Source organism: Parasteatoda tepidariorum, chromosome X2, assembly GCF_043381705.1.
Source record: "Parasteatoda tepidariorum isolate YZ-2023 chromosome X2, CAS_Ptep_4.0, whole genome shotgun sequence".
Classification (NCBI taxonomy): domain Eukaryota; kingdom Metazoa; phylum Arthropoda; class Arachnida; order Araneae; family Theridiidae; genus Parasteatoda; species Parasteatoda tepidariorum.
Window position 1 is genome coordinate 35,010,261 of NC_092215.1, and position 22,092 is coordinate 35,032,352.

The 22,092-nt window shown below is 29.9% G+C and overlaps 1 protein-coding gene and 1 long non-coding RNA gene across 2 annotated transcripts in view; both read left to right on the forward strand.

Annotated features, from left to right (window-relative positions):
• Nucleotides 1-19,014, forward strand: part of LOC107443772 (glutamate-gated chloride channel-like) — an 85,841-nt gene extending 66,827 nt beyond the window's left edge. The window contains exons 4-8 of the mRNA XM_043039848.2: nt 1,073-1,296; nt 5,320-5,402; nt 11,748-11,870; nt 13,762-14,138; nt 18,738-19,014. Coding sequence (XP_042895782.2) covers nt 1,073-1,296; nt 5,320-5,402; nt 11,748-11,870; nt 13,762-14,138; nt 18,738-18,926 — 996 coding nt within the window. The 3' untranslated portion in view covers nt 18,927-19,014. The remainder of the gene's footprint in view (nt 1-1,072; nt 1,297-5,319; nt 5,403-11,747; nt 11,871-13,761; nt 14,139-18,737) is intronic.
• LOC139427292 (uncharacterized) overlaps nt 1-22,092 on the forward strand; it is a 297,439-nt gene that overhangs the window by 181,510 nt on the left and 93,837 nt on the right. The gene's annotated exons all lie outside the window — the stretch shown is intronic.

The window sequence follows — 22,092 nt, forward strand, 5'->3', positions numbered from 1 at the left end:
TTTTTATATATATATATATATATATATATATATATATATTACCATACCTACCAACTTTTACGCATTAGGCGTAAAGTTTTATTTTCATATTTAAAGTGGTAGTAAATATATACTACTTTTTTCTTTCATAAACTTAATTTTTAAATGAATTTAATCACCACTATTCTTGAAAAAATTAAGCATATATATAAATACGTGTTACTATCATGGTTGTCAGCTTAAGCTTTTTCAAATATAACGTACTTTTATTTGCTTCAAATTGAAATTTTAATTCCACTTTAATACCACTGGCAAAAATCGTAATGGAAGAGATTAAAAATTGGCAGGTATGATACACACACACATATATATGTGTGTGGTTACTAACTGGTTACTCTACTTTTTAATAGAGTAACCAGTAGATTGATGCTTTAACGTTGCATTTTATATGATACTTATAATTTTTGATAGTTAGTGGTGAAAAAATTACTTAAAATGAAAAATATTATACTAAAAGTAACTTAAATTTCGCTACCATTGGAAAATAATATTTTACAAAAACACTATTTTACATCTCTGTATATAAAAACACGTTACATACCTGCCAACTCTTCGGATTTTCCGGAAGATTTTATTTTCATATTTAAAGTGGTAGTAAATATATACTATTTTTTCTTTTATAAATTTAATTTTTAAATGATTTTGATCACCACTATTCTTACAAAAATTAAGCACATATATGAATATGCGTTACTATCATGGTTGGGAACTTAAGTTTTCTCAAATACAACGTATTTGTTTGCTTAAAATTGAAGTTTTAATTCCATTTTAATACCACTGGGAAAAATTATAATGGAAAGGATTAAAAGTTGGCAGGTATGACTTTATATAATTCAGACTTAGTGCTCTTTTTGCATGGCCACTTATTAAAAAAGCTGCAGATGAAACGAAATTTTTAAAATTATCCACCACTTTTATATTTTCCTACTTTTTGCAGCTTGTTATTCTTTAAAAATTATTCCATTAATTTATGATAAAGTTAAGGTTGAGAAATCAAAATTTTAAGCATATTTTTCTCTTTTTTGAATTCTAGTCTATACGTTTTGACTTGATGATGACATCGCGATGGACCGACTATCGGCTTTTATTTCCCAATCCTGAAAAATCGAAAGTAGTATTGGACATTGACTGGAGAAAAAGAATTTGGACTCCTGATTTGTTTTATGAAAATTCTATAGAAGGTCACGTACAAAACACAATTATACCAAATATGTACTTATGGCTATTTAAGAATAAAACTATACAATTTACAGCCAGGTAAGAAACGTTTCTACTATTTAATATAATAAGTATTTATTTTATGTATATATATTAAATATTTAAGACTTCATTATTATTTTGATTATACTAATATAAGAGCACAATCTAGGGGAGACAGAGGCTAGTGTCAAGACTTTTTATAACTTTGACAAAAAACTTACTAATTATTATTTTGAATATATCCTGTCTTTTTTATTAATTGAAATTTGAACGCTTATCTTTATTTTAAATGATATATTAGTCAGTTTAGATGTACAATTTTTTAATTTTTTTTAAAAAAAAAATTGTTTTTCGTTTTGCTTGCCCCACATCACGTGACAAGTGTGGATAGTTTATGTGGTTAGGTGTGGATGCGTCTTAAAACTTATTTTTTAATCTATTTAAAGAAAATAGAACTAAAATTGAACTAAATTTAGTTTAAAAATACTGTCTTGAGTTCTTTATCTTAAAAATCATTATTATAACTGACCCTCCAATTACTAAGAAATTTTCATAATTTCAGAAAATATTTTTCCCAATGGGAGCAAAAGTAATGTATTAATATTTTTATAAATCTAAATTAAAAAAATTTCGTTCACCTATGTGCTCAAATAATTTAAATAAAAAAATAAAGGTCAGATAGACGAGTGCTTTAAGTTTTTAAGTTCTATTAACCATTTTTATAAATTTTGTTCGTTTCAAAAAATTCTGCCTTAATTTATGTAACTGTAATAAATAATTCACAACAGCTGCAAATTTTAGACAGTCTGTAATAATAGTGGAAAACAAAAGTTTGAACATTTAATAAACTTGTGGCCGCAATAATTTCAAATTAATAATGAGTATTTATTTATTAAAACAATCATATTTCGAGAATCATTGAAAGATATTGAACATAAGTTTCAGGTTATGCGACATAGCGAAATAGTCGGAACATCATATTAAAAATTAAAAAGTAGGATGAATTTTTTAAGTTAACTTTTTTTAAGTTATTAAATCAAATACTAAACTCTACAAGAGAGTGTTATAGCTATGCGAAGATAGCCCCCGAAAATGAGGAAATTCAAAAATTCAAACTGCATTCGTTTGACCATTTTTTGACCACAAATGACCACCTTTTAAATTTTTTTGACCACCCTTATTTTGGACATAATCCTGAAAATTAAATTCGGGGGCTAACTTCGCATTTTCACGCCAAATGAATAAAAATCAAATTTTTATATTGTATTCGTTTGACCACTTTTTGACCACAAATGACCACCCTTTAATTTTTTTTGACCACCCTTATTTTGGACACAATCCCAAAAATTAAATTCGGAGGCTAACTTCGCATTTTTNTACAGCCAGGTAAGAAACGTTTCTACTATTTAATATAATAAGTATTTATTTTATATATATACATTAAATATTTAAGACTTCATTACTAGGGGAGACAATCTAGGGGAGACAGAGGCTAGTGTCAAGACTTTTTATAACTTTGACGAAAAACTTACTAATTATTATTTTGAATATATCCTGTCTTTTTTATTAATTAAAATTTGAACGCTTATCTTTATTTTAAATGATATATTAGTCAGTTTAGATGTACAATTTTTAAATTTTTTTTTAAAAAAAAGTTGTTTTTGGTCACGCTTGCCCCACATCACGTTACAAGTGTGGATAGTTTATGGGGCTAGGCGTAAACGCGTCTTAAAACTTATTTTTTAATCTATTAAAAAAATATAATTAAAATTGAACTAAATTTAGTTTAAAAATACTGTCTTGAAAACTTAATCTTAAAAATCATTATTATAACTGACCCTCCAATTACTATGAAAATTTCCTAATTTCAGAAAAGTAATGTATTAATATTTTTATAAATCTGAATTAAAAAAATTTCGTTCACCTATATGCTCAAATTATTTAAATAAATAAATATAGGATCAGATAGACGAGTGCTTTAAGCTCTTAATTTCTATTAACCATTTTTATAAATTTTGTTCGTTTCAAAAAATTCTTCTATAATACATGTATCTGTAATGAATAATTCGCAACAGCTCCAGATGTTAGACAGTCTGTAATAATAGTGAGAACCAGAAGCTTGATCATTTAATAAACTTGTAGCCGTAATAATTTCAAATTAATAATGAGTATTTATTTATTAAAACAATCATATTTCAAGAATCACTGAAAGATAATGAACATAAATTTTAGGTTATGAGACATAGCGAAATAGTCGCAACATCCTATTAAAAATAAAAAAGTCAGATAAATTTTTTAAGTTAACTTTTTTTAAGTTATTAAATCAAATACCAAACTCCACAAGAGAGTGTTATTTTTAAAATAAAGTAAATCTTAAAAATTTAACGACTGACAGTAAGGACTTTTAAAAGAAAAAAAAAGGCCGGGATAGTCTGGTCGGCAGGGCGCTGGGCCCATGTCCGAGAGTTCGTGGGTTCGAACCCCGCCGGCCGATGATTCCCCCTGTAGTAAAGTGACTGATGCACGTTAAATCTGTCGAGTCGCAAAATTCCTCCATGTTCCCATAACAAATCAATGCCTCTGGGGATACTGGATTGGAGATCGATCGTTCTCTGATTCAGGTTAAAATTACGATCTGTGGATGAATGAATGGATGCATGAATGGGTCCACCCTATAAACGGGTGCGACGTATGGTGTAACAGAAGTCGAATTTCTTGGTCATAGATGGCGCCACTGGAAAAACAAGAACAATAGCACCCCTTCTGCCTAAACAGGCATATGTCAACAACAACAAAAACAACAAAAGAAAATATAAGAACTGTTAAATGTTATCATTATTGCAAAAAATTAAAAATTAAAATATTTTCACCCTCATATGTATATAAAATAAAAGCAACAGTAAATCGGAGTTTTTTTTGAAAATTAAATAATGAAAGAGAGAATTCAGTTTATTTCTTAAATAAAATATTATTTTTCATGCATGAAACTTTTGTGTCTTAATGACTGTATTTTAAGCACATTTCAATAATAATAATATCACATTTTATAAAAATTTCAATTCTTGTCCTAAAATGGGTTAAGGTTTATTGTGATTTATTTTAGAGCAGTGTCAAAAATATTTTTGCTTAATTAAGCCATGTATTCGTCGATTTTAATATTTTCAATCTGTTTTAGATGTTTTTTAATAAGACAGTAGTCTTATTAACCTTTTCGGGACAGGTGAGTCATAAATATATTCGTATGGAATCAAAAACAGGATGGAAGAAAATAAAAAGCGGTAGCTTAAGTTTGGGCATGACTAATTTCCTTATTCTAAATTTATTTTCGTTTTCACTTTAAATCTAATACATCCAGTCTATGTTTGTTAAAAATGTAACTATATAATTTTTAATTTGAACTAAGCCTTGGTGATATTAATAAACATAACTATTATTACCCCCCCCCCACAAATAAACTGCAATAAAAATAGTTAGGCTATCAGTTTTATCTTTTTTGCTGTGATTGTCGCCACCCTGAAAATGCATATATGACTCGTCCGTCTCGAAGAGGTTAACACGCTGAATGCCACGCTAATTTTACATGGCTCACCCGTCTGGCCACACGGTAAATAACTAAAAACTAAATTTGCAGTTATTTAGACAGATTTTGCTAGTTTTTTTAAAAGGTTTAGCCCGACATATCTAAAAAAAGTGGTAAATTATATAAGCTAACGAATTGTTTAGAAATAGTGGTGGATAAAAATCTACTAAATTGAATTTATTAAACCAAGAATCACAATTAATAAACTATCACTTGAAAATATTTATTCGCTGTCCGGAACAAGTGGGCATCTCTGTGTATATAAATAAAACTATTTTTGTGTGATCCATATTGCATTAATTTCTCCAAACCATTTTAGTAACGATAATAATAAATAAAAATTAAATATTTACTCGAATATCTAATAATCTTGGCTTCACCGGTGACCCCCGTGGAGCTACGAACAAACTCAGTGCCTGTCACCGGTGACCTCCATGGCATTCAGCGTGTTAACGGAATGACACAGTAATGCAATGTTACTAACGTTTAATTCTTTTCAGAGTTTCTATCGAGTTCAGCTGTCAAATGGACCTTAGACTTTTCCCTCACGATACCCAAGAATGTGATCTGATTATTAAAAGTTGTAAGTTGAATGTTTGCATATATATTTCAAACAATGCAAAAAATGTCACATAGAAAACAAAGGAAGTAGAATAATATATTTTTTCTTGAAAGTTTTGGTAGAATTGAAATTTTTAAAATTCTTGCTTACTTAATTATTATCACTATAACATACCTGCCAACTCTTCCGGATTTTCCGGAAGATTTTATTTTCATATTTAAAGTGGTAGTAATTATATACTATTTTTTCTTTTATAATCTAAATTTTTAAATGATATTGGTCACCACTATTCTTACAAAAATTAACCACAGATATTAATATGCGTTACTATCACGGTTGTCAACTTAAGTTTTCTCAAATACAACGTATTTGTTTGCTTAAAATTGAAGTTTTAATTCCATTTTAATACCACTGGGAAAAATGATAATGGAAGGGATTAAAAGTTGGCAGCTATGCTATAACTTTATATACTATGAAGAGCTCTTCTAGATAGTTCTGTCATTTTACCTAGGAAGTTTACATGCTATAATTTGTAGTGATGTTAAGGCATTTGTAACACACAGCCTGAAGAATTTTTAATAATGGTGGTGAATTCACGTTAATGCTAGCAGGAATTGATTTCTTAAGATACTATTTCATCGTTTACATGTTTGAAGAGCGTAATCCCTTAACGCACAGATTTTTCGAAAAAAAAAACCGTCCAAAAAAATATTATTTTTTTACGTAAGAAAACACACTTCAGAACATCGTCTTTTCTTTTGGTGAACAATTTTTATATACTGCGCTTTTTTTCCATGGAAAAAGGCTATATTCAGAGATGCCAACTGCTCCGGACACTGCGAAATAATTAAAAACAAAGGTAAATAACTACTAAGTTAATTTTGCAAATAGTTGACTATTTTTGCCTTCTTTTTAAAATGACATGACATAAGTACTATAAATTGGTGAATTATGTAAGCCTACGAATTATTTAGAAATAGTGGTGGAGAAAAATCTACTAAATTTAATTTATTAAACCAAGAATCACAATCAATAAACTACCACTTGAAAATATTTATTCGTTGTTCGGAGCAAGTAGGCATCTCTGTATATTTAATTCTTGAATAAATAAGTGTTATAGCTCACAATCCTATGTAAATGATAAATATCGATAAAGCGATTTTTTTTTCTTAGCTTTCACATTGTTATTTTCAATTCTCGATTTTATTCGAGTGTGAAAAATTATAGCAGCTTAAAATACAACGCCGCTCGAATTATCTCGAGTGTGCACAGTTTGGCCTGTGTAGCGCGCTCGAATTAACTCGAGCACACAAGTTAAGGGGTTAATGCAGGGAAGCTACGGGCTACTAAAATTGTAAAAAGTAGTTGAAACTTTGTAAATTTTTAATTATTTATAATCCCATAATTTTTTAATTGTATTTTACCACCATTTTTCTTAATATTTCAAATTACTCATTTTTAAAGCTAAAACATGCTTTGCATTCGCCTTCATTAGTAAACTGAAAAAGTATGCTATAAAAACCTTTTTAAATTAAGAATGTTGTAAGTCACAACATCTTGCATTTTTAGTCGCCCGTGGCAACTCCGTTAATGGATGTGAATACGCAAGTGACTATTCAGGGATATTAATGAAGCAGAGAAAAAGGCAAAATGAAGTCGCATCAATATGGATATGTTTAATTCAGGCCTACCAAGGGGGGTCTACGTATTTCCTAAATATTATAAAGATTGCTGGCAATAAAGACACAAAGTTTTTGGATTTTGAGTAACTTTGGCAAAATTGAACTTTCTGAACTTTGGCAATCTGAACTTTGGCAAAATTTTGAAAACCTCACCTCGGAAGAACAGGAAAAAGTGGCGTTTTATATGAACTTCTGAATCATTTACATGTAGTGGTGTGGAAAACAGGGCGGTCAACTGTCTACAATTTTTGTAAAAATTTATTCTAGTGGTACCTAAGTTTATATTTTAATGTATTATTTTTCATTCGTATGAAATTATTTTTCACGCCACTGCACATAAATTATTTAAAAGTTCATGAACTACAACTGGAATTATTTTTATTCCAAATTTTGGTTGTAGTAAATAAAATAACGCAAAGAAATATTAGTCTTAGTCCCACCTTCTAATAAATCTATAATAAAATATCTACTTTTTATGCTACGTTTTCTTCTTTCTCTGATTGTGGCTACTTAAAGAATGTCACTTACCTGGTTCAATGATCTCTTTAAATATGCAATCTTGTAAAAAGTGAAATCGAGAAATCTATCGTGCTATACATATATTTAAACCAGTGATGATCTGTGTGCTTAATAATTAAGTTAAAAGTGAACAATAAAAGTAAAAATCTGTTTAACGAGATTAAAATCAGTCGCATATATCTTTAATATTTCTACGTCTATCTTTATTTTATTTTTAATTTGAATCAAATTTCAAAATGGCTTCCTAGTTGTAGCTTTAACGCGAAAATTATTTTCGCAAGAACTTTCTTATTGAGAACTTTTTTATAAAAAAATTTCATGAAAATCTTCGACTTGACGGCAACGAGATTTTTTTTTAAATTTTGGTCCGTTTCACTTGGAATGAGTCAAATATATTTCGCTCTTAACTCAAATATTAGAAGGTATCTAATTCAATACGATAGTATGCTTTCAGGTCTGCCAATTTTCTGCGCTTTTTGTGTAAAAATTTATTCTAGTGGTAGCTATGTTTACATTTTAATGTATCATTTTCTATTCACTTAAGCTTATTTTCCGAACCACTACAAATAAATGATTTAAAAATTCATGTGCATCTCCACTTTTTTCCAGATCCTTCGTCGTGAGGCTTTTTGTGTGATGGCAAAATTACCGAAACTTCTGAAAGCTTTGCTTTTTAAATCTCTACTACTCTATAAAATATTTTGCAAAAAAGCAGTTGTCAGGCCTGTGCTTTAGCTTTGGTAAAATATAAAAACACTGCTAGGCTACAATTGTAACTTAATTATCATTTTACGGACACTGGAAGAAAAAACATCCATACTAGCCAACTTTTACGCATTTGGCGTAAAACTTTATTTTTATATTTAAAGTGGTAGTAAATATATACTATTTTTTCTTTTACAAACTAAATTTTTAAATGAATTTCATCACCACTATTCTTTAAAAAATTAAGCATATATATTAATATGTGTTACTATCATGATANAATAACTACTAAGTTAATTTTGCAAATAGTTGACTATTTTTGCTTTCTTTTTAAAAGGTATAGCATGACTGACATAAGTACTATAAAGTGGTGAATTATGTAAGCCTACGAATTATTTAGAAATAGTGATGGATAAAAATCTACTAAATTTAATTTATTAAACCAAGAATCACAATCAATAAACTACCACTTGAAAATATTTATTCGTTGTTCGGAGCAAGTAGGCATCTCTGTATATTTAATTCTTGAATAAATAAGTGTTATAGCTCACAATCCTATGTAAATGATAAATATTGATAAAGCGATTTTTTTTTCTTAGTTTTCACATTGTTATTTTCAATTCTCGATTTTATTCGAGTGTGAAAAATTATAGCAGCTTAAAATACAACGCCGCTCGAATTATCTCGAGTGTGCACAGTTTGGCCTGTGTAGCGCGCTCGAATTAACTCGAGCACACAAGTTAAGGGGTTAATGCAGGGAAGCTACGGGCTACTAAAATTGTAAAAAGTAGTTGAAACTTTGTAAATTTTTAATTATTTATAATCCCATAATTTTTTAATTGTATTTTACCACCATTTTTCTTAATATTTCAAATTACTCATACTTAAAGCTAAAACATGCTTTGCATTCGCCTTCATTAGTAAACTGAAAAAGTATGCTATAAAAACCTTTTTAAATTAAGAATGTTGTAAGTCACAACATCTTGCATTTTTAGTCGCCCGTGGCAACTCCGTTAATGGATGTGAATACGCAAGTGACTATTCAGGGATATTAATGAAGCAGAGAAAAAGGCAAAATGAAGTCGCATCAATATGGATATGTTTAATTCAGGCCTACCAAGGGGGGTCTACGTTTTTTCCTAAATATTATAAAGATTGCTAGCAATTAAGACACAAAGTTTTTGGATTTTGAGTAACTTTGCCAAAATTTTGAAAACCTCACCTCGGAAGAACAGGAAAAAGTGGCATTTTTTATGAACTTCTGAATCATTTACATGTAGTGGTGTGGAAAACAGAGCTGTCAACTTTCTACGATTGTCGTGAAAATTTATTCTAGTGGTACCTAAGTTCATGTTTTAATGAAAATATTTTCTAAATTATTTTTCATTCATATGAAATTATTTTCCACGTCACTACACATAGATTATTTAAAAGTTCATATACAACACAACTTTGTTTCAGCTCCTTCGTCGCGAGGCTTTTAAGATGTTGGCAAAATTACTAAAAATTCTGAAAGCTTCGGCTTTTAATTGCCCACCACTTTACAAAATATTTTGCAAAAGGCATAATAGTTGGCATTTTTGGGAAATAAACCGTTAACTCAAATCTGCGAAGCAAAGAATCATACCATAAAACATAAACTTAGCTACAGCTAGAAGAAATTTTTCCAAAAAAAAAAAAAAAAGCTCTGAAAGTTGGTAGACTTGTGAATGTAAAAGAGTTGTTTTTATTTTAACTTAAATTTTAATATATCTAATCCGCCTTTGTTGGGAGTATGCTGGAATGATTTTTATTTCAAATTAGGTTGTGGTACATAAAATAAACCAAAGAAATATTAGCCCCACCTTCTACTAAATCTATAATAAAATATCTACTTTTTATGCTACTTTTTTCTTCTTTCTCTGATTTCGGCTACTCTAGGAATGTCACTTACCTGGTTCTTCCAATGATCTCTTTAAATATGCAATCTAGTTAATAGCGAAATCGAGAAATAAATCGTGCCATACATATTTTTTTATCAGTGATGATCCGTATGCTTAATAAATACGTAAAAAGTGAACAATAAAAGTAAAAATCTTTTTAACGAAATTAAAATCAGTTACATATATCTTTAATATTTGTACATATATCCTTATATTTTTATCTATATCTTTACATTTTTAATTTGAATCAAATTTCAATATGGCTACCTAATTATAGCTTTAGTTCAACAATTATTTTAGCAAGAACTATCTTATTGCGAACTTTTTGAATCATATTCAATATGGCTACCTAATTATAGCTTTAGTTCAACAATTATTTTAGCAAGAACTATCTTATTGAGAACTTTTTGAATCATATTCAATATGGCTACCTAATTATAGCTTTAGTTCAACAATTATTTTAGCAAGAACTATCTTATTGAGAACTTTTTTATAAAAATTTTTCATGAAAGTCTTTGACTTGACGGCAATGAGATTTTTTTATTTTGGTTGGTTTAACTTGGAATGAGTCAAATATATTTCACTCTAAACTCAAATATTGAAAAGTATGGAATTCAATACGATAGTATGCTTTCAGGTCTGCCAACTTTCTACGCTTTTCGTAAAAGTTTATTCTAGTGGTAGCTACGCTTACATTTTAATGTATTATTTTTTATTCATTAAAACTTATTTTCCAAACCACTACAGATAAATTATTTAAAAATTCAAGTCATCAAGTCATCGCCACTTTTTTCCAGCAAAAAACAAAATTACCGAATTACCAATAAAGAAAATTACCGTTGGCAAAATTACCGAAACTTCTGAAAGCTTTGGTTTTTAAATCTCTACTAATCTATAAAATATTTTGCAAAAAGCGTAGCAGTTGACAAGCCAGGGCTTTAGCTTTAGTAAAATATAAAAACACTGCTGGGCTACAATTGTAACTTAATTATCCTTTTACGACCACTGGAAAAGAACATCCCCTGAAAGAACAAAAATTAGCAGGCATAATGCAGGGGCTCCGTTTTTTTCTTCTTTAATCTTTAATGAACTCATGGAACTTTATGGAATGTACGTCATTAGAAATGTCTCAGTGGTTACAAAATTGCAATATTAAATAGACGATAATAAACGTATATTTGGTCAACATAATCACGTATTTAAAAACCTTTGTATTTGATGTAGCTCAATTATTTACTACTAATTCTAGACAAAAAAGCGTTTTGTTTTCTTTTACTGGCACTCCCTTGAACAAAAATTTTAGGCCGATGTAATACATTTAATGAAACATACATCATTTAAGTTTGATATTCTCTTTTTTATAAATGTTGAAGCAATGGCTAAAACAGGAAATTATTCACTACTTAATTCTGAGTTTAACAATAAAATGTCTTCTTTCTGTTATAGAATTATTACTTTCAGTTCGCTTAAAAATATTAGATTTCAGAAAATCTTGATGAACTCATAGTTTGACACATTTAATATTGTTCTCTTTCTAGTGGCACATACAGAAGATGAATTGAAACTTTTATGGGATGAAAACAACAATATCACGCAAGGAGAGCACATAGTTCTTCCACAATTTGAAATTATTAATGTTACAAGTGGTGAATGTAAAAAAAGTAATATTCTATGATTTTCTTATCCTCCTTTTAGTGATACTTATATGTAGAAAAAATATTCCTTAATTTTCTTATTCTCCTTTTAGAGATAATTATATGTAGGAAAAATATTCCGTAATTTTCTTATTTTCCTTTTAGTGATACTTATGTGTAGAAAAAAAATTTCATAATTTTCTTATTCTCCTTTTAGTGATACTTATATGTAGAAAAAAATATTCCATAATTTCCCTATTCTCCTTTCAGTGATACTTATATGTAGAAAAAAAAATTCATAATTTTCTTATTCTCCTTTTAGTGATACTTACAAATAGAAAAAGAATATCAAAAGTAATATCGAATACGACGCTTTATCGGCAGTGAATTTTATTTGACTTTCAACTTAATGTAAGACAAAATGGAAAAGAATGATCGACATTCATTAAGCGCACTGTTTCGATGAGTGCGATGTCTCAACGAATTCATTTTACCTAGTAAAAAGCTTAGAGAGTTGTTGGCTGTCAGAGAGGGTTCAAACACAAGCCGAAATAGCAGAAGCCATTGGAATTTACCAAAATGTGATTTCCTGGATCTGGAACCGCATTCTAGTGACTGGAAATATAGGCCGAAGATCAAAGCAAGGACGCAGACGCGCTACAACACCCAATGAAGACCGTTATTTAATTCTAACAACCTGGAGACACTGAATTATGAATGCCACTCTTCATCAACAACTACTGGCACCACAGTTTTGATACAAACTGGCCGAAACCGCCTTCACGCTGTAGGTCTGTATGCTCACCGATCAATAGTGTCTGCAGCAAAGCACCGCCGTGCAGGGAGTGGGCAACAGAGCACGTGAACTGGAGAAGAAATGAATAGCGCAATATTCTTTTTCTCTGTTTTTTTCTGCTCATTCTGATAATAGACGTATTTTTATCTAGAAGGAACGTGCTACTAGAAAAAATCCTGCGTTCGTGCACGAATGTGCAAGATTTGGAAGAGGGGGAGTTACAGTCTATGTAGGCATCCCCATTGATATACTCCACTGGCATCTCCATTGGCTCTCCATATCATTGGAAATGGAGCTCTGACAGGTCGCAGATATAAAGATGAGGTCCTGAAACTTATAGTAGTCCCTTTAGCTGCAGCAATTGGAGATGACTTCATGTTAATGGACACCAACTGCAAGCCACATCGTGCTAACTTGATCAATGATTTCCTTTTGGAGGGAGGAATCATACGAATGGATTGGTCAGCGCGTTCTTTGGACATGAACCCAATCGAGCATGTTTGGGACATTGACGAACTGCTGGCAGTCTACCACCCCCACAAACTCTTCAAACAAAACTGGAATGAGCTCTTCTGGAGGAGTGGGACAAAACACCCCAGCCAATCATTAATTACCTCATTGACTCGATGCCTCCAAACTGTTCAACGTTGCTGGCTGTCCGGGGAAACCATACCCCCTACTGAAAACGATTTTTTTAATGAAGCACCCTTTTTTATCTACTTTTCTCATATGCACAAATTGTGTTTTTTTTCCTTTTGTTCCCAAATGCCCAATAAAACGCATTTTTTTGTGTCAAACAAATGTCATTTTTATCTAATATAACCTACTACGCCTGTCGATAATGCATCAATCATTCAAACAATTCTCCAGGTTCAAGATCAACCCACAGTTTCAATATAATTTAACTGTTTTGAGCAGTGTATCCTCAATATAGATTAAATGTCAAGCAAATCAATCAATCATTTTAACATATCACTACTAGGTCAGGGGCATTTGACTCGATGCTTTTGACTTTTGTTTTCTCGAAACTTTTTCAACTGTTTTTATTTTTTCAATGATTATAAAAACATTAAAAATACGATTTTTCAGTGTCTTGCAATAATTCCTTCAATTTCATTTTAGATGCCCATTTTTCTTGTTTGAAAGGATCAGTCACAATGACCAGAAGATCTGGATATTACATAACAAATGTGTATGTCCCAACTTGCCTTATAGTATTCATGTCCATGCTGTCGTTTTGGATACCACCAGATGCTGTTCCAGCTAGAGTTACCTTAGGTGTCACCAGTCTTCTGACAATTGTCACAAAACAATATCAAGCTTCACTACCAAATGTATCGTACATAGTAGCACTTAATATATGGTTGTCTGCTTGCATAGGATTTGTTTTTGTTAGCCTGTTGGAATATGCAACTGTTATAGCTTTGCACACAAGGCAAAAATCTGTCTCTAAAATTAAAGCAGCAGCTGTAAGTGAGCAAGTCAAGACAATAAATAAGGTATTATGTTTTAAGAAATTTAAAATGCTAGTCATTTCAAATAATTTAAGCATTTTCGAGTGAGACTGGTACACATTTGCACACCCTCAAATATTTGAGGCTCTCGTAAAATAAAAACTGATACTGAATTAACCGTTTACCTATAGGACTCTTATTTTGCTCTAATGGAAAAAGTGCCTTTATAATAAACGTGGTTGATGGTTTGCATGTAAATTAAATGGAGAGTTTCTTTACTGAGCTACTGATTTTGTTAAAAAAATGTAACAACTATTTGATTTCAAAACAAGATATATGTGACAAAAAATATCCCGCGAAATATTCTCATTGGTAGACGATTCATGGATTAGAGTATTTTTGCAGTCAGACAAACCGTGGAAGGCTTTCGTGTTGTTCCTTTTCATGTAACGCAAATGCAGATTAGTTCCCTTAAAAAGTCCTCATCGAAGACAAATTTCTCCCAATACTTGATCCAGGAGTTCCCTTTTCTTCTGGATTGGGTACAAAATTACAAGGTTACGGAGTTGAATATTAGTAGTCGTAAACCCAAAATTGTGTCGGCTATTCAACGACGGTTACACACACAAACACGCACACACACNTTCTTAACAGATCTTATACTCTCGTAGTGCTGACATCAAATCAGCAATTTATTTCTCTCTCCAAGCTACAGTTCTTACGAAATGACATTATACGCCGCCAGAGGCGCTTCTCTATTATGAGCTGTTTCTCCGTGCGCTTCTCATAAAATTATGAGCAGTTCATAATTAAGAACCACCTCTAGCCACGCACGACTACATCAGAACTGCAGGGCTGCCAACTTTCTATTCTTTTCGTATAAGTTTATTCTAGTGGTAGCTAGGTTTAAGGTTTTAAAAATTTAAATATATAGTTCGATATATTATTTTTTATTCAATCAAACTTATTTTTCACACCACTGCACATAAATGATTTAAATGGTCATGTGCAACGCCAATTTGTTCCAGCTTACTCGTGGTTAGGATTTTAAAATGATGTCAAAATTACAAAAAATTCTGAAAGTTTTGGTTTTTACATGTCTACCACTCTATGAAATATTTTCTAAAACGCATTGTAGTCGGCAGGCCAGGAACTGCTATTGATCCGAAAAGGAGGAAAAAATGGTAATAAGAACGTTCCATTTCTACTTTCTCTCGAGATGCCAACTACTCCTGACGCACCAAAATAATTAAAAAAAACGGTAAATAACTACAAAGTATAGTTTGCAAATAGTTCACCATTTCTGCTTGTTTTTTAAAAGGTACAGCATACCTGCCAACTTTTAATCCCTTCCATTACTATTTTTCCCAGTGGTATTAAAATGGAATTTAAACTTCAATTTTAAGCAAACAAATACGTTGTAGTTGAGAAAACTTAAGTTGACAACCATGACAGTAACACATTAATATATGTGCTTAATTTTTGCAAGAATAGTGGTGATCAATATCATTTAAAAATTAAGATTATAAAAGAAAAATAGTATATAATTACTACCACTTTAAATATGAAAATAAAATCTTCCGGAAAATCCGGAAGAGTTGGCAGGTATGGAACAGTATGACGTAAGTACTATGAAGTGGTGAATTATATAAGCCTACGAATTATTTAGAATTAGTGGTGGATAAAAATCTACTAAATTGAATTTATTAAACCAAAAATCACAATTTATAGACTACCACTTAAAATATATATTTGCCGTCCGGAGCAAGTTGGCATCTCTGAATTCTCCGTGACTACCACTATTTATTAAAGGGCAAAATATTTATATGTATATACTGCATGCATACCCTCCAACTGCTACGGAATTTCCGTAGTTTCAGAAATCTCCTTTTCAGACGGTAGCAAAATTAATGTCTTAATATTTAAAAAAAATTAATTTTAGCGTAACTTGTCCACTATTACTTATAAAAGTGCAGGCCATATGGCTAGATTCTTAAGTTCTGATAAAAGCTTTATGAGAGATCCATTTGCTTTAAAAATTTCTACTTTGGTTCGCTACCACTAGAAAGAACTATTTTCGAAATCCTCATAAGTTGGAGGGTATGTGCATAAGCGCAGTAATTGATAACAACCTGCATAAGATTTTTTTCTCTAAATGACTTGATAGCACATGCATACCCTCCAACTTATGAGGATTTTGAAAATAATTCTTCTACTACGGAACTACGGAAACTACGGAAATTCCGTAGCAGTTGTAGGGTATGCACATATTAACATTCATCAGATGAACAGGTTGGTGGCAGGGCTGAAAGTCAATATATACAGAGATGCCAACTTGCTCCGGACAGCAAATATTATTTTAAACTGGTAGTATATCAATTGTGATTCTTGGTTTAATAAATTCAATTCAGTAGATTTTTATCCACCTCTATTTCTAAATAATTCGTAGGCTTATATAATTCACTACTTTATAGTACTTATGTCATGTTATACTTCTTAATAAGCAAGCAAAAATAGTCAAATATTTGCAAAATTTACTTTGTTAATTACCGTTGTATTTAGTTATTTTGACGTGTTCGGTTTTTTAGTTATTTTGACGCATCTCTGTATATATCAAGACGGAAAAGAATAAAAACTGGTAACAAACAAATTTCATTTTTAGCGTTTTTTCGGGAATAATAAAATACATGTCCTTTTCAAAAAAATCTGTTGCTATGGGAGAAAAATTAATTTCAAATTTAAAATCCTCACACACAAATATTTGTATAAATATAAGAAAACATTTGTTCCTCTGTGTAATCTACGTATTCTTCAACTGTTCCTTAACATTGTTTTTTTTTATTATTTATTTTTTTCCTTATGGATACATTACAACTGTATACTTTTTTGTAACAAACATTGTATACTTTAAACATGTATACTTTTTTGTATACAATCAAATTGGATTAGTGCAAAAGAATTCTAAAATATAGCCTTTAACTCATTGATGCATGTGCACCCTCTAACATTTGAGTTTTTTGCGAAATATTTTTCCGGAGATACTGAACTAAAAAATTTTTTCAGAACAAGNACTTGTTTGTTCAATCTCACTACTTCATTTTAATTTTCTCTCAGTAAAAGATACTGAACCCCAACTTTCACCTTTCAGTTGCGCTTCGGCGATTTATTATTTATTTCCACTCAGATGAATTAGTTGGAGTCTCTAGCGGGGCTGATGCTAAGATAACCAACACATATGAGTATGAGAATGAGTACACCCATCCAAAAAAGCTGTATATATTTTAAAAACACCTATATCAAAAAAGTTAGCACGTATTCCAGGGAAATTTAAAAACTGGTAGAAAAATATCGAAGAATATATTGGTCAAACATATTTGTAAATTAAACATGTGTGTTACAAATGACCTACTTATATCCTAACATTGACGTGAAATTAAAGACAATAAATTTGACATTAAGCTCATTAAAAGTTTAAACTCCACTTTTTAAAAATTTCCCAGAATGTAGTCATTTTGTTATGCCAAGTAGATATTTCTTTCTGTTATCCACCACTAAAACTTTAAAAAAAAACACTACTCCTTAATATAAAATTAAATATAATATTAAATAATAATGCTAATATTAAAATAATTGAGCTAATATTAAAATTTGTATTATTAATATGTAATGATAACGAGAACTATTTTACTTCTGATAATTATATCCTAATAATGAAATAATAGGCATTGTGAAACAACTTTTTTTCCTTTTTAATAAAATGAACTATCCTTTTAATAGGACTAAACGATTAAATAATTTGATTTAACCCTTTAACTACTAACGGGACTCATTTGTCCCAACAAATGTTTAAAAATTACTAATTGGGTGAAAAGCACTTAGAAACTCATTGTAATATGTCCCAGTCGTAGAGTCGAACCAAGTATACGTGTTTTATGTGTTAAATATCCCCTAGATGGCGCTGAAGAGTTTCTTGCATGAAATAGCGTTGTGATTTTGCGCTGGGACAGATATATCCCACTAGTATTCTTCATTGGGACAGATATATCTCACTCGTATTCTTCATTGAGATTGTTATGCTCATTCATATTTTATTCATATTTGCTCAAATGAACATAGAAAAAAGAACAAATATGAGTTGTCCAATGTGTAATGTCGGGTTATGCAAAGATTGCTTCACCCTGTATCATACCATGTGAAAAAAAGTCCATATAATAAATGATAGATGTGCTTGTAGTAAGTCGATCACTTCAGATGGGACATATGTATCCCACCATTAAGTACGGCCAGGACATCTATGTCCCAGCCTCTAAATTGATAACCGCCAGTCAGAAAAATCCCAAATACAAAATTTGACTTATTTGTGACCTATTTTGTCCCTTTTGAATAATAAACGGGACAAAAAAATCATTTTTTAAAAGTCGTAGTCAAAGGGTTAAACTTCGAAATAATATTGTATTTACTGACTTTTTCTTTAAAACTAAAGAATTAAAATTGGGGCATGGAATGCTGTTCTTGAATTTGTGCATCTATTTGTTACATTATTTAGTTTATCTTAATTTTGTAAATTGCATGATAATTTATTGTATTTCATATAACTGTTGTTAATAAATAGCAAACTTAATAACTCTTATATATTTTTTGCAGATATATCCAAGAGAACTCCGTTTTTATCGTAATACTATAACAAATAAGAAATTAAAAAAAGTGGCGTTTTGGGCGAGAATTCTTGACAAAATTACACCAGATAACATTGACTATGCATCCAGAGTGTTATTTCCATGTGTTTTTATTAGCCAGTGCTCAATTTATTGGGCATTGTATTACACACCTTGAGAAAATCTTTTCTAAAATAAATTTTTAGCATATCGTTAAAATGAAGGCCCTAAACAATTTCATGTAAAATAAATTTTTTTAAAAAGTTTGCAGTTGTCTTTTCTATCATCTATCTATATATGTATACATATACAGTCTCTGACCAAATTGTTAGACGTACTCTAAGATTTTATGTAAATTCTTAATTATTAGGAGATACTACACAGCTTTATTGTTATTACTCAACTGAAACCTGTTTGCACTTGTTTACATTCGTCTATCAATTGGTTAAATTAGACGATGTATGATAAAAATTCGACGATTTGATAAACTAGACGATATATTACATAAACATAGAATATTTATTATATCAGGTATTATATTAGTATATTATAGTAATTAGGCCAAATTATTAGACGTTCTCTAAGATTCTATGTAAATTCTTAATTATCAGGAGATAGTACACAGCTTCTTTGTAATTACGCAACCGAAACTTGTTTGCACTTGTTTACATTCGTGTATCAATTGGTTAAATTAGACGATGTATGTTATAAATTCGACGATTTAATAAATTAGACAATATATTATATAAATATGGAATATTTATTACGTCAGGCATTATATTAGTATATTATAATAATTAGGCCAAATTATTAGACGTACTCAAGATTCTAAGTGAATTCTTAGTTATCAGGATACTACACAGCTTTACTGCTATTACGCAACTGAAACCTGTTTGCACTTGTTTACATTCGTGTATCAATTGGTTAAATTAGACGATGTATGATATAAATTCGACGATTTAATAAATTAGACAATATATTATATAAATATAGAATATTTATTATATCAGGTATTATATTAGTATATTATAATACTTAGGCCAAATTATTAGACGCATTCTAAGATTCTATGTAAATTCTTCATTATCAGGAGATACTACACAGCTTAAAAGTTATTACGCAACTGAAACCTGTTTGCATTTGCTTACATTCGTGTATCAATTGGTTAAATTAGACGATATATGATGCAAATTCGACGATTCGAAAAAGTAGGCGATATATTATATAAAAATAGAATATTTATTATATCGGGTATTATATTAGTATATTATAATAACTAGGCCAAATTATTAGACGTACTCAAGATTCTAAGTAAATTCTTAATTATCAGGAGATACTACACAGCTTTACTGTTATTACGCAACTGAAACCTGTTTGCACTTGTTTACATTCGTGTATCAATTGGTTAAATTAGACGATGTATGATACAAATTCGACGATTCGAAAAATTAGACGATATATTATATAAATATAGAATATTTATTATGTCAGGTATTATATTAGTATATAATAATAATTAGGCCAAATTATTAGACGTACTGTAGTTTTCTTAATAATTGCATGTTTTGCACGAGTTTATATGCAGTACTTTTATATTTAAACGTACATGCAATGGGTTTTTATTCAGATTTTTCATATATTTCCTATTTATATTAATTTTTAACTTATTGCATTACAATGTTTACCTATTGATAGACGAACGTAAACAAGTGCAAATCGGTTTCAGCAGTTTAAAAACAATAAAGCTGTATAGTATAGTAACACCTGACAATTAAGATTTTACATAGAATCGTATGATGCGAAAAAACAAAAGTTGTGTTAACCATTAGTTTTTCTTAATTTATCACTGTTCAAAAAATAATAAAATTGAAACAAAATAAAGAAACTAGGTTATGGCTTACAAGCAAAATATAATAGTGGTAACGAATGTGAGACGAATGCGTTCACTATATTTGTAATAATCACTGTTAAATACTTCGTAAAGAAAATATATCTGTTTGCGAGAGCTGGAAGATCTCTGAACGCTAAATTCTACTGGCATTAAAGTGAATTTACTGCCACTGTTAAATTTTTTAGATAACCATAGAAACTCTGCTCAAGCTCATTTGTGACAAAATATGTAATATGCATATTTCTTTATAACATAATATTTCATCAAGTTAACGATCAATAAAGTAGTCTGTAATCGAAATTAAAAAGCAAACTTTTCCCTCATAAAAACAATGCAGTTTTTAGCTCTTCTAATTAATAATAAATTGCTTTGTTTTTTACTAATGAAAGTACAACACAAATTTGCCTATTTGTTAAAATAAACAGAGAAGTTTTAAGTGACAAGTATAAATAACAGAAATATTTCATTTTGTGTGCACTAGCCCATACCTGCCAACTTTCACTCTTTCCGAGAATGGATTTTCAAAGTGGTTGTAAAACAATAAACGAAAAACAATCTGACTCAAAAATATATTTACATTTTGATACCGTTGAAATTCGCTTGCGCAAGGATTATTATGCTTTCCTATATTTATTGTAATTATTAATATGTAGTGGTGGTCAAACTCATTTATAATTATCATTATAATTCAAAAAGTTAATTGGAATAACCTGAGTATTGCTACTACTTTAAATATGAAAACAAAATCTTCCGGAAAATCCGGAAGAGTTGGCAGGTATGCACTAGCCCCATTTTTATTCTAACTCCGCTGTCAACTACAATACGTGACAATTGCTAAAATTTAAACTTTTTTCTTTATTTTCAAGCTGACTATAACCTTTGCATACCTGCCAACTTTTGATTTCTTCCATTATGATATTTCCCTGTGGTAGTAAAATGGAATTAAAATTTCAATTATAAGCAAAAAAATACGTTGTATTTGAAAATTATTTAGCTGGCAACCATGATAGTAACATATGTTAATGTATATGCTTAATTTTTTTAAGAATAGTGGTGATCATTTAAAAAATAAGTTTATAAAAGAAAAAAATAGTATATATTTACTACCACTTTAAATACAAAAATAAAATTTTAAGCCAAATGCGTATAAGTTGGCAGGTACGCATTTGCTAGTGAATAATACTCTGAGGAATTATGGATTGGTTTTTAAAGGCTTCATGCATATGTTGAGAGAACAAATGCGACTAGAATTTAAAAACGGTGTTTTTACAATATAAGATGGAAAAAGTAATTTTTTGTTCAATACTTTTTCGAATAAAGTATGTTAAACATAATTCTGTAGAGGAAAATAAAATAAAATTATGAAAGATAATTTTTTTACACTAGTTTTCAATATAAATCCACAATAAAATATTTTAATAAAAATCCCGTAAATACAAGCATAAAATTTTTT